This window comes from Dacryopinax primogenitus, assembly GCF_000292625.1.
Source record: "Dacryopinax primogenitus strain DJM-731 SS1 chromosome Unknown DACRYscaffold_3, whole genome shotgun sequence".
NCBI lineage: Eukaryota > Fungi > Basidiomycota > Dacrymycetes > Dacrymycetales > Dacrymycetaceae > Dacryopinax > Dacryopinax primogenitus.
In genome coordinates, this window is record NW_024467200.1 from 63,385 (window position 1) to 73,548 (window position 10,164).

The 10,164-nt window shown below is 55.2% G+C and overlaps 5 protein-coding genes across 5 annotated transcripts; 2 read left to right on the top strand and 3 right to left on the bottom strand.

Annotated features, from left to right (window-relative positions):
• Positions 1-336: 336 nt before the first annotated feature.
• Positions 337-2,071, bottom strand: DACRYDRAFT_47707 (amidase signature enzyme; the record flags this gene model as incomplete). Its single annotated transcript, XM_040774777.1, has 4 exons — positions 337-1,015; positions 1,067-1,248; positions 1,299-1,416; positions 1,470-2,071. The coding sequence occupies 4 exons, from the start codon at positions 2,069-2,071 to the stop codon at positions 337-339; spliced, it is 1,581 nt and encodes a 526-aa protein (XP_040631453.1).
• A 412-nt stretch (positions 2,072-2,483) lies between these two features.
• Positions 2,484-3,478, bottom strand: DACRYDRAFT_62698 (uncharacterized protein; the record flags this gene model as incomplete). The annotated part of the gene is made up of 2 exons (XM_040775711.1): positions 3,272-3,478; positions 2,484-3,223 (listed from the first exon to the last, which is right to left on the bottom strand). Coding segments are annotated over exons 1-2 (942 nt in total), but the record flags the coding sequence as incomplete, so codon positions are not given.
• Positions 3,479-3,826: 348 nt separating this feature from the next.
• DACRYDRAFT_20263 (isocitrate dehydrogenase) lies at positions 3,827-5,618 on the top strand. Its single transcript, XM_040771866.1, has 7 exons — positions 3,827-4,030; positions 4,080-4,142; positions 4,186-4,263; positions 4,322-4,582; positions 4,629-4,688; positions 4,745-4,954; positions 5,008-5,618. The coding sequence occupies exons 1-7, from the start codon at positions 3,851-3,853 to the stop codon at positions 5,413-5,415; spliced, it is 1,260 nt and encodes a 419-aa protein (XP_040631455.1). The 5' UTR covers positions 3,827-3,850; the 3' UTR covers positions 5,416-5,618.
• Positions 5,619-5,647: 29 nt separating this feature from the next.
• On the bottom strand, positions 5,648-7,597 carry DACRYDRAFT_93081 (DNA primase large subunit; the record flags this gene model as incomplete). Its single annotated transcript, XM_040777123.1, has 9 exons — positions 5,648-6,077; positions 6,135-6,286; positions 6,334-6,597; positions 6,644-6,781; positions 6,827-6,943; positions 6,991-7,111; positions 7,159-7,342; positions 7,387-7,457; positions 7,509-7,597. 9 exons carry the CDS (start codon positions 7,595-7,597, stop codon positions 5,696-5,698), a joined length of 1,518 nt encoding a protein of 505 aa, XP_040631456.1. The 3' UTR covers positions 5,648-5,695.
• A 222-nt stretch (positions 7,598-7,819) lies between these two features.
• Positions 7,820-8,449, top strand: DACRYDRAFT_47767 (uncharacterized protein; the record flags this gene model as incomplete). The annotated part of the gene is made up of 3 exons (XM_040774781.1): positions 7,820-7,945; positions 7,996-8,122; positions 8,169-8,449. 3 exons carry the CDS (start codon positions 7,820-7,822, stop codon positions 8,447-8,449), a joined length of 534 nt encoding a protein of 177 aa, XP_040631457.1.
• Between the last annotated feature and the right edge of the window lie 1,715 nt (positions 8,450-10,164).

Below are 10,164 nucleotides of genomic sequence, written 5' to 3' on the forward strand. Positions count from 1 at the left end.
GTTTCATTGACGTCTGTGCTAGCCAATGTGGATCGCATCCCCCCATTGCTCATTTCGAAATCTGACCCAGCGTCCGGACTACTCTCTTCTGGTTCGTCACTGCTGTCCTACTCACTATCTCGCAATGAACCCTGTTCTTCCTGCTCCTGTTGTTCCACCTTGTCTGTAGCGTCCTCATCACTGTCTGACGAGTCTTTAACAAGAGATTTGTCCGTGGGGATGATGGATATCATTCGGCCGGCATGCTCTCCGTCATCTGCTTCGCTCTTATAGGAGAACGGAATTCCAGATCAATTCCCATTTGATTGTTATCGTCCAATTCCACTCCTCATTCTACTAATATGGCACAGTATCCCAAGTGCTCAGCGGAGCCCTCCTAGCCCTATTCATCTGCTCAAAGCTATAAGCGATATTCAACAGCTGCCTTTCCCCAAACGGACGGCCCATGAACTCGACCCCTACGGGTATACCGATAGGAGCTGTGGATGTAGGAGGACTGAACCCGCCTGGGACGCCGATAGCTGGATAACCGGCGACGGCGGCCAAGATCCCATTTCGACCAGATTGGGATGCGTTCGGCGCAATTAAAACCGGTAGAATCTGTTGGTGAGGATAGAACAATACGGACACGTCATTATTCTCGAACGTCATTGCGAGCTGGATGCGGAACTGTTCGATCGCAGCGAGCTTTGCTAGATAGGCGGGAGAAAGCGTGTTATACGTCGCCGGGTCCTGTGCCGCGACCCAAGGTGGAACCGCCTCGTTCCCAGGCAACCATAGGCCGATGTCAAAGATCTGCTCAAAGCTGTCATACGGCAGGTAGTCAAACATCCCCGACTGGAGGTAGTCGTCCAGCTCCTGCCGGAACTCCCAGTTCTCTACGTCGTAGTTGTTGAATACTGTGGGCTGGGCGAGGGAGGGGTCGGTGATAGGCACCAGGACGGCGCCGGCTTGCTCGAGTTTGGTGAGTACGGTGTTGAATACGGAGGTAACGAGGGTCGTCTCGTTCGATGTGCTTCCACTGGAACCCATCAGCCATCTGCCCCCTCTAAAACGCACAACCTACTTGTTCCCGATGAGAGCCTCCACTACCCCGATCCTCAAACCCGGCAGCGCCCCTCCGACCAGAGCGTTCTCATAGTTCTTCCCTACGAATGGCGCCCCGAGCGCGGAGACGTTGTCCCCTTTCGAAGGGCCAACCATGACATCCAGCGCGAGAGCAACGTCTTGTACCGTACGTGCTAGAGGCTAGGCTCCGTTAGCGTATCCTCATACGCAAGAGAATGGGAGGGACGTACGCCAATCGCATCCTGCGTATAGCCAAGTGGCATGATCCCCTCCCTAGTGATAAGCCCTCTGGTAGGCCTCAACCCCACGAGCGAGTTCGCACTCGCCGGCGAGCGTATCGAGTTGACCCTATGCACCTCAGCCCCCATTCCTACGCGCACACTCCAAGAGTACAGACGCACGTATCCGACCCCGTACCCCACACGGCAAGACTAGCAGCCACGGCCGCTCCCGTCCCTCCTGAGCTGCCCCCAGGGGTCCGAGTCAAGTCATACGGGTTCCGAACCTGGCCTCCGAGAGAACTGTCCGACAGTCCAGTAAGAGCAAACTCGTTCATGTTCGCTTTGCCCAAAATGATCGCTCCGGCTTCCCGGAGCCTCGAGACGACCGGTGCGTCCGTTTTGGGCTGAGCGCCTTGGAGCGCTAGACAGCCCCCGGTTGTAGGTTGGTCAAAGGTGTTGTAGTTGTCTTTCAAGACTATGGGGACGCAGAACATCGGCCCTGGGGAATATCCGGGCTGGGCAAGCAGAGCATCCAACGCAGAGGCATAATCCTCCGCATTGGGGGAGACGGCGATGAAGCTGTCGAGAGCAGGACCTTGCTGGTCATAAGCGTCTATCCGGGCCAGGAAGGAGCGGACGATGGACAGGCAGCTGGTGTTTTGGTACAGCAGGGCATGGCGGATCGAGGAGATTGTCGCTTCCCGCGGGTCGAATGTTGACCAGCCTAGGGAAGGGGAGGGGCGGAGGGAGAGAGCGAGAAGCAGTATGAGGAGGGTGAACATGCCTAGTACTGTTGGGGAAGCCCATCGGGTGGGCATAAGGCTGTTATAGAACTGCGGTGCAGGACTGCCAAGAATGAGAACCAACTGGCAGACGTCTACAGAAAGTTGTAAAGCGAGAGAACTGAGTTGTCCATGTGCAGTTTTGAGACAGATTATGTTGGGAGCAAGATACGCAGATACAGACTGAAGACTCGGCAATACTGGCAACAGAACGTCGAGATGCAGCCCGAGATGGAAGTGGTTGTCCCGTATGAATCCCTTGTGCGCGGGATCACGCTTCTCCGAGTCAAGAACATTGTTTAACACAATTGACAATTTCAGATAAATACGATTATAATACAGTACAAATGAACATCTAGATCTGCCATGGTGCTCCCGGTCCGGGCTCATCCATCGTCCTCCCTCCAGGACCTCTCTCCAACCCGCCTCTATTCCCAGGCAAGTTCCTATTCCTGCACATATTGGCATAGTGCCCCTTCTCCCCACATTTGAAGCAGACGACGTCGTCCAGGTTCCTGCGCTCGAACGTGCGTCCCCCAGCACCGGCATCTGCTCCTCGTCCACCACCACCACCTCCATACCCGCCACCGCCGTACCCACCCCCAGACTCGCCCATCCCAAACCTCCCAAATCCAGGCGGGGGCGGGCCAAGCTCTCTGGGCTGCTGAGACTCATACTCCTCCTTGGTCGGCAACTCCCATTTTGGATGGGCGAGCGCACACTCCTTCCCAAGCGGGCAGAACCCGGACAGGTAATTCTGGCAAGGGACTCTCCTCGCATGTTTCCTCTCGCATTTCGGGCCCAGCGGGCAGAACCCACGCGCATAATCTGGGCAGTCGATCTTCCTCTCCTTTGGGTGGGTATACAAGCACTCATCCCCGGCTGAACAGTAGCCGTATTTGGCGTACCACCAGCACTCGGGCATCTTGCGCAGGTTGTACTCGTGTAGGAACTCGCAGGACTCGCCTTTTTTGCACAGGCCGCGCAGCCAGTGCTTGCATACTGTGGTGCGGAATCGTGGGTCGGAGGAGTCGCCGCGGGAAGTTGAGGGCTGGAAGTTCAGTTTGGAGGGCATGGTGTGTCTCAGCGGACAATGGAGGGGGCCTAATGGACATCCGGCGGGTGTGAGGTTGAGCCGACAGATCTGTTCGTCTAGAGAAAGTTAGTAATCTGTACAATGAGGTGAAGTGAGATACACACCTTTATCAAGCTTGATCCCGATGACATCTTTGATATCCCGCTCGATGTTGAGGTTGACCTGATGAAAGTCTGGGGAGACGAGATCCAGCAACGTCTGAGGCAGCTGTCGTCTCCTCTTTCTCGATGGCTCTTCCTCTTCCTGCATGCGGTTGAAGTTGTTGTGAACTGCCATTGAATTCTGGTAATGTATAGCGAGCGCCATGGTCGTCTGCGCTGAAGAGTGATGAGGAGAAGATGAACGCAACGACGAGAAATGTCAGGGATGGAGGATGACTAATGCCAGTGGCTGTTCATCACGTGCCAGATAAATGAATTCAGAGTCCGAGGCGGAAGATCGGGCCGGATAAATTATATAAGCGTCACATGCCGTTTCGGGACAAATCGCCGATAAACGCGTTGTGTAAGGTGAGACAAACAAATCGGAGTAATTCTTAACACAGCCGGCAATTCATCACCCCGCATTCCCCGCTCATCCTCCACAGCGCATACATCTCCTCCTCCTCGTCACTCTCCTCTTCACCACCACCACCACCACCAACAATGCTCAACATCCGCCCCCTCCCACGTCAGGCATTGCGAATGCGTGCACATCTACGCAGGTACGCATCAACAAGGATCGACGTCAAGAACCCCGTCGTAGAGCTTGATGGCGACGAGATGACACGCATCATATGGAAGAAGATCAGGGAGGAGCTTATCCTACCATTCGTCAACCTGGACATCAAGTACTACGACTTGGGGATTGAGAACCGGGATGCCGTGAGTGTGCTTTCATCCGACGTGGAGGGGTTTACTTACCCCTGAATAGACGGATGACAAGGTTACGGTGGACAGCGCAGAGGCTATCCTCAAATACAACGTTGGCATCAAGGTGCGTTTGCTGGCCGCGCACTAGCCCCCGCTCACCCTTGTAGTGCGCAACCATCACACCGGACGAAGCCCGCGTGAAGGAGTTCAACCTCAAGCAGATGTGGCGTTCCCCTAACGGCACTGTCAGTCCTCCCCTCCCTTCCCATCGCCTCATTAACCCCTTCTACCCCCTCTCCCCAGATCCGCAACATCCTCGGCGGCACTGTTTTCCGCGAGCCCATAATCCTCGACAAGATCCCCAAGCCCATCCCCGGATGGACCAAACCCATCGTCATCGGCCGCCACGCCTTCGGAGACCAGTACCGCGCGACGGACTTTGTCGCCCCAGGACCGGGGAAGCTGGAGCTGATATATACCCCTACGAAGGGAGAGAAAAGCGTGATGGAGGTATACCAGTTCAAGGGCCCAGGCGTGGCTCTCGCCATGTACAACACGGATGACGTGTGTGTGTTTCCTATCGCGAGAGCGGTTGCTGACCAGTAGACAGTCCATCATCGGCTTCGCACATGCGTCGTTCAAGATGGCCCTGGCGAAGAAGATGGTTTTGGTAATTCAAATCGCTTTCCACTTCCCCTGCTACCCACTCACCGCACCCGCACGCAGTTCATGTGCACCAAGAATACCATCTTGAAAAAGTACGACGGGCGATTCAAAGACATCTTCGAAGAGATCTACGAGCGCGAGTACAAGCCCGCATTCGAGAAGCTCGGGATATACTACGAGCACAGGCTGATCGACGATATGGTCGCCCAGGCGGTGAAGAGCAGTGGGGGGTTCGTATGGGCTTGCAAGAACTATGACGGGGACGTCCAGGTGCGTCTCGGGTTGTGCGCGTGTTGACGGAACGAGGGCTCATTTAAGCGCAGAGTGATATCCTCGCCCAAGGATTTGGGTCGTTGGGGATGATGACTTCCGAGCTTATCACCCCTGACGGGAAGACGATGGAGTCCGAAGCCGCGCACGGTACGGTAACACGACACTACCGGGAGCACCAGAAAGGGCACGAGACGTCCACCAACCCCGTCGCGTCTATCTTTGCCTGGACGCGTGGACTTGCCCACAGAGGGAAGCTAGATGACACCCCTGCGCTGATCAAGTTCGCTCAGGAGCTCGAGACTGCGTGCGTGGACGCGATCGACAAGGACGGGATCATGACCAAGGATTTGGCACTTGCTATACATGGGAAGAACATGAAGCGCGAGGATTGGGTCACTACGACGGTGTATATGGATCATGTGCGCGATAAGCTCAAGGCGAAGCTTGACCAGGCGTGAGCTTGGGGTTGGATCTATTCTCGTCTAGGAGGAGGGGGGGGGGATACAGGGCCGGGCCCATGGTGGGTTTTCTTACATACACTCGTCACGTCCTATCCTTATTCTCGCCTTTCCTCACACACTCACACTCACACGTTCTCGGGATCGGTCGGATTTCTTGTAGACGATACGGTACATACAAACTGCTCAATGTGTCATTTCCTGATAGAGTGCATGGATGGAATAGATGGGATTACAGCGCTTCAAAACAATACAACCACAACTACTACCTTTTCAATACTCATGCCATGACGACGTTCTCCTCCACCGCGACTTGCACAGCAGGCGCCGCCTTACCCTTGTCGGACTTTTCCTTCTCCATTTCCCGACTGCGCGCCGCATACCTATTAGGATGGGACACCGTCTCCGTCGCGCCGTTCGCCCTGCCCAGTCCGTCACCCATCTTCACTCCATACTTGACATGCGTGAGCTCAAACACCCTCGTGCACGCAATATGATAATGCTGGCCCTTGACTGCGGCCATTATCTCCCCTTGGTCGGAGGCTGGGATGCCGTACGTGGCTGATAAGGCGAGCTGCAGGTTTTCGGGGCTGAAATGCCGGAAAGGGCAGCCGTGGGACTCGGTCGGCCCGGGCTGGTTCGTCGTGAGGATCGTTTGGCAGCTGCGGGGTATGAGCGGGGGTGAGGGAGGGGGGGTTGTATGAAGCGTAAGGACGCACCTTTTTGCTGGGTAGTTGGCACGCTTGCCTTCTAACCCGTAAGAATGCCGGATGTTGTACTTGTACTCTTTGTTGAACTTGTCGTCGGTCATCGTCCCCCCGTAAGCTTTTCGCCAGAAGACGACAGCTTCTTCGACCGAGACTCCGAGTCCCTGTGTCTTGATCAGCGAGGGCCGACAGAAGGAAGGGAAGGCACGACCTTGAGGAACAACGTATATTGCAATCTCCCAAAATGCTTCAAATGCCTATCCTTGCGTAACCGATCATGCAAATTCCGCATACACATCGGGAAATGCTTCGCAGCCATATCATCAATCATATCCGCGGTGATCGTTTCCCCGAAATCATCTTCAGGGCCAACGTATTCCGAGGCCACGCCGGCGAGGAAACCGCGCGAGAGATGCTCGAGCACGGGAAGGAGTCGGTCGTCTTCGTCCAGGCGTGGAAGGGCTTTAGCGGTTATCTGGATGAATCAGCTACTATCGGCGGTGCTCTCGTCTCCGGCGTACCTCAAGCGCTTGCTCGAGCCGGTTCTGGAACTCTTGGAAGACGAGCGTGCTCTGCTCACGGGAGGGTACGTACGCCCATCCCTTCCATAGGAACACCCTTCGACGCTCGACAAGTTCCGGTACTTGGGTCCAAGGCGTCTGCTCCACTGTCAGCCATGCGCCAGCCTGACGGACAGAACGCACCTTGTAGAACGTATCTTCTAAGTAATCTTCCCGTTGTCTTTCGTCCCGTTTCAGGTATTCGGCTTGCGCCTGAAGTCCAGCCTTGATATGCGCCTCCCTTCGCTCCTCTTCGTCAACCTACCTCTTCCTCAGTCCAGATCGTTGAAGAACACCTTCAAACGCACCTTTTCCCAATTCAACTTGATCGAATCTAAGAATGCCGCCCGTTCGCGCGTATCATCGTCCGCGAATCGGATCCTGAACAAAGTAGTCTCAGCCTTGACGAACCGTCGTCTGAGTTCCTCCCTGCCAACCCATCAGCGTAAGGTACTCAAGCGGAGCCGGGCACGTACGAACGACAGAACGCGAGTCGGAGCACGAAGTGGCTGATCTGATCCTTTCGCCGTTCGGAGATGAGGTCCTTGGTGGAGGTGTTCGCGCTCAAGGGTAGGTATTTCGCACATTGCGCGACAGTGATAAGTCGTAGCTCTTCGGGAGAGCGGTTACGGATCAAAGAGGATTCGATCTCTGCTAGTACTACAGACACGTTAAACATTGTACCACGTTATAGTAGTGCGCACCTCTTAATCTATCGATAGCGAACGTTTCAAAGTCCTCTACAGTCAGGTCGCCCTGTGGTGGTTTCTCGTAACTATTTCCAGATCAAACGCGTCCTTCCGGTAAGTAACAAACAGCGACTCACAAATTCAGCCTGTGAGGATACTGCCCAAGATCCTTTGTAAGAGGTAATGATAACCCTGCAATTGGCTTTGTATCCCTCGACCTGTGCATGATTGAGGGAGTCACGACGCGACTTTCAGTTGGACGCGACGCGTCGTAGATTGATTGCATTGATGACGTCATCCAGCCCCACGAGGCGACGTCGCCACTCCTCACTGCAGGCTACAGCACTCATGCACGCCGCAACCCATTCATATTCTTGTTCACTGACGACCATCTCATACCTTCATTCTCTCTCCATCATCATCATTTTGTGAGAAGATGTCCTCTACAATGGCTGAAGAACTCGCACGTCGGTACGGCGTCGGCTTGTTCAAGAAACACATCGCGCAGTACGAACCGTCTGACCCGATGTACGAGACCTACGTGGACAAGAAAGGGCGCACGAAGCGCCGGAGGGTGAGCTCTTCTCCGGACGTACGTCGTTGATCTGAATCTGGAATGCGTAGCGCGCCGTCCCACCGGGGTTGTCAGCACGGGATACCAAGATCTTGAAGAGCGTGCAGAGGAGAGCGCATTATCTAGATAAAGGGATGAACCTGTGTGGATTCCGAGTCGGGTGGACATTCTGGATCGGTACGTCCCCACTTCTATCAAAGACTCTCATACCCATACCTCGCAGGCCTTGTACCAGGAGCAGGCGACGTCGCGGACGCAGCGCTCAACTACTTCCTCGTGGTGAAAAAAGCGCGCCAAGCCGAAATCCCAGACTGGCTCGTCACCCGCATGCTGATCAACAACGCCATCTCCGCGGGGATAGGACTCGTCCCTCTTGTGGGGGACATCGCGCTCGCGACGTGGAAGGCGAACTCGAGGAACGCGGCGCTGTTGGAGGAGTTCTTGAGAGTAAGAGGACTGCATTTTATAGAGGAGCAGGCACACTCGGAAGTCCGACCAGGGTAGGCGCTCATCCGCTGCTGCTTCGGCGCGTGCTTATGCGGATGTAGGGCCGGCGTAGCACCAGGGGAAGTAGTAGAAGGGAAAGGCAACTTCTTCTCCTCCCTCCTTGGCCAGCCTAGACACCCAGCAGCCCCAACAACGTCCACTGCCATGGCACCTATCTCTGTGCCCCCAGCTGCGGGGAGCGTGCCCGTCGCACCTGCCGCAGCGGGAAAGGCTGCCGAGCCCGTTCTGCCACCTCGGAAGAACTGAGCCGGCTTAGACACAGCCGATCGCAGGACGCATAAGCTCAGCGGAGGACCATTTCTATTACCAATACAGGCATACCCTACGAACTTGATATCGCTCGCAGACCAGCCGAGTATTGGATAGCACACCCATTCCGTTTTTCTTCACCAGTGCAGTACTGTTCGTTTCCTACACGTACAGCCTTACAGTAGTATGCCCAATCCCAACCCCATAATTGGAGATTGTAAACCTTTACTCACTACTAGTGTTGTCCGGAGGCCGATCCCAGCAGCGCCTCCCCATCCCCACTCAACACCAACCCAACCGCCAACCGCCCACGGCGTGTTCCTCATCCGCTAAATGTAAACCGGCCAGAGCCAGATGTGTTAACCCTCCCACCTACGCCCACGGAGCTCCTGTCACTTACGCTCACCAGTCCCGGAGCTCTGACACAGCTCGGTAACTTACAGTTAACAGCCTTAGAGCTCCCGGCTCCCAGTTCCGCTCGGTATCCTTTCTCCCACTACTGTACGTACTGGACAAGTCGGAGACTATACGTAGTACTGGGAAACAACCCCCGCACCTCCCCCAAGCTCCCAACGCCCTCACATCCGCTGTTATCAATAGCTCTCCCCAGACCTCGGTTCTGGATTCCGGATCCTGGGACCTGGGACCTGGAGCTGGTTCTGGAGCCCCACAACACTTGCCTTTCCCATCTCGTCCCAGCTGTTGGGCATCTGAGTGTGAAAGGTCTTGCTTGCTCTTAGGGGAGAAGTCTTATTTCCGGTTTAGGACCGTATACCTGGGTTACTGGGTTAACGGGCTTGCCGACCCCGACCCCTCTTTTTCCAGTCAATCTGGATCTCACTTCACTTCGGTCCCCAGCGCCCGATCCAGCCGTACCAGCTCCCGCCGGCCACCGGCACTGCAGGTGGGTGACAGATCCCCGCATCGGACTGTGAAAGTTCTCGCTCTAATGTGAAGGGTTAGAGTTCCCATATCTGTAGATCATTGTCCTTAAGATCTGGTTGAGCGCTCGGAAGGACTGAAGATGCGAAGTAATGTAATGAGATGAGATTGAGTGATCGATTGACGTATACACTCCAGACTGCTTAGTGCTACAACACTTCGACTTCAACTTTGACTTCAACTTTGACTTCAACTTTGACTTGAATGACGCGGAGGGAAGATGTGAAAACATTGGTTTTGCCAGAAGTGGGGGTGGGGAATGGAAGAGTTAGGAATGGGAGAGTGGGGAAAGAGAAATACCCCCATACATATGATGGAGGTGGAGAGAGAAAGTGGACGCCCTAGGCGCCCAGCCGACAGGCGGGAGGTCGACTCCCGTGAGCGAACAGGAGCAGGACAGGACAGGACAGAACAAAACAGAACAGCGCAGCTGGAAGGTGTGAATAGACAGAGTGCGGATATGGAGTGGGGTGCTGATGTGGGGTGTGCTGGAGCGCTGGCTCGGTTTGGGTTGGGTTCTC

Coding starts and splice junctions, on each gene's coding strand:
- DACRYDRAFT_20263 (XM_040771866.1), top strand. CDS start 3,851: ATGCGTGCACATCTACGCAGGTACGCATCAACAAGGATCGACGTCAAG. Junction 4,264..4,321: donor GGCGTTCCCCTAACGGCACT/GTCAGTCCTCCC, acceptor CCCTCTCCCCAG/ATCCGCAACATCCTCGGCGG. Junction 4,583..4,628: donor CCATGTACAACACGGATGAC/GTGTGTGTGTTT, acceptor ACCAGTAGACAG/TCCATCATCGGCTTCGCACA.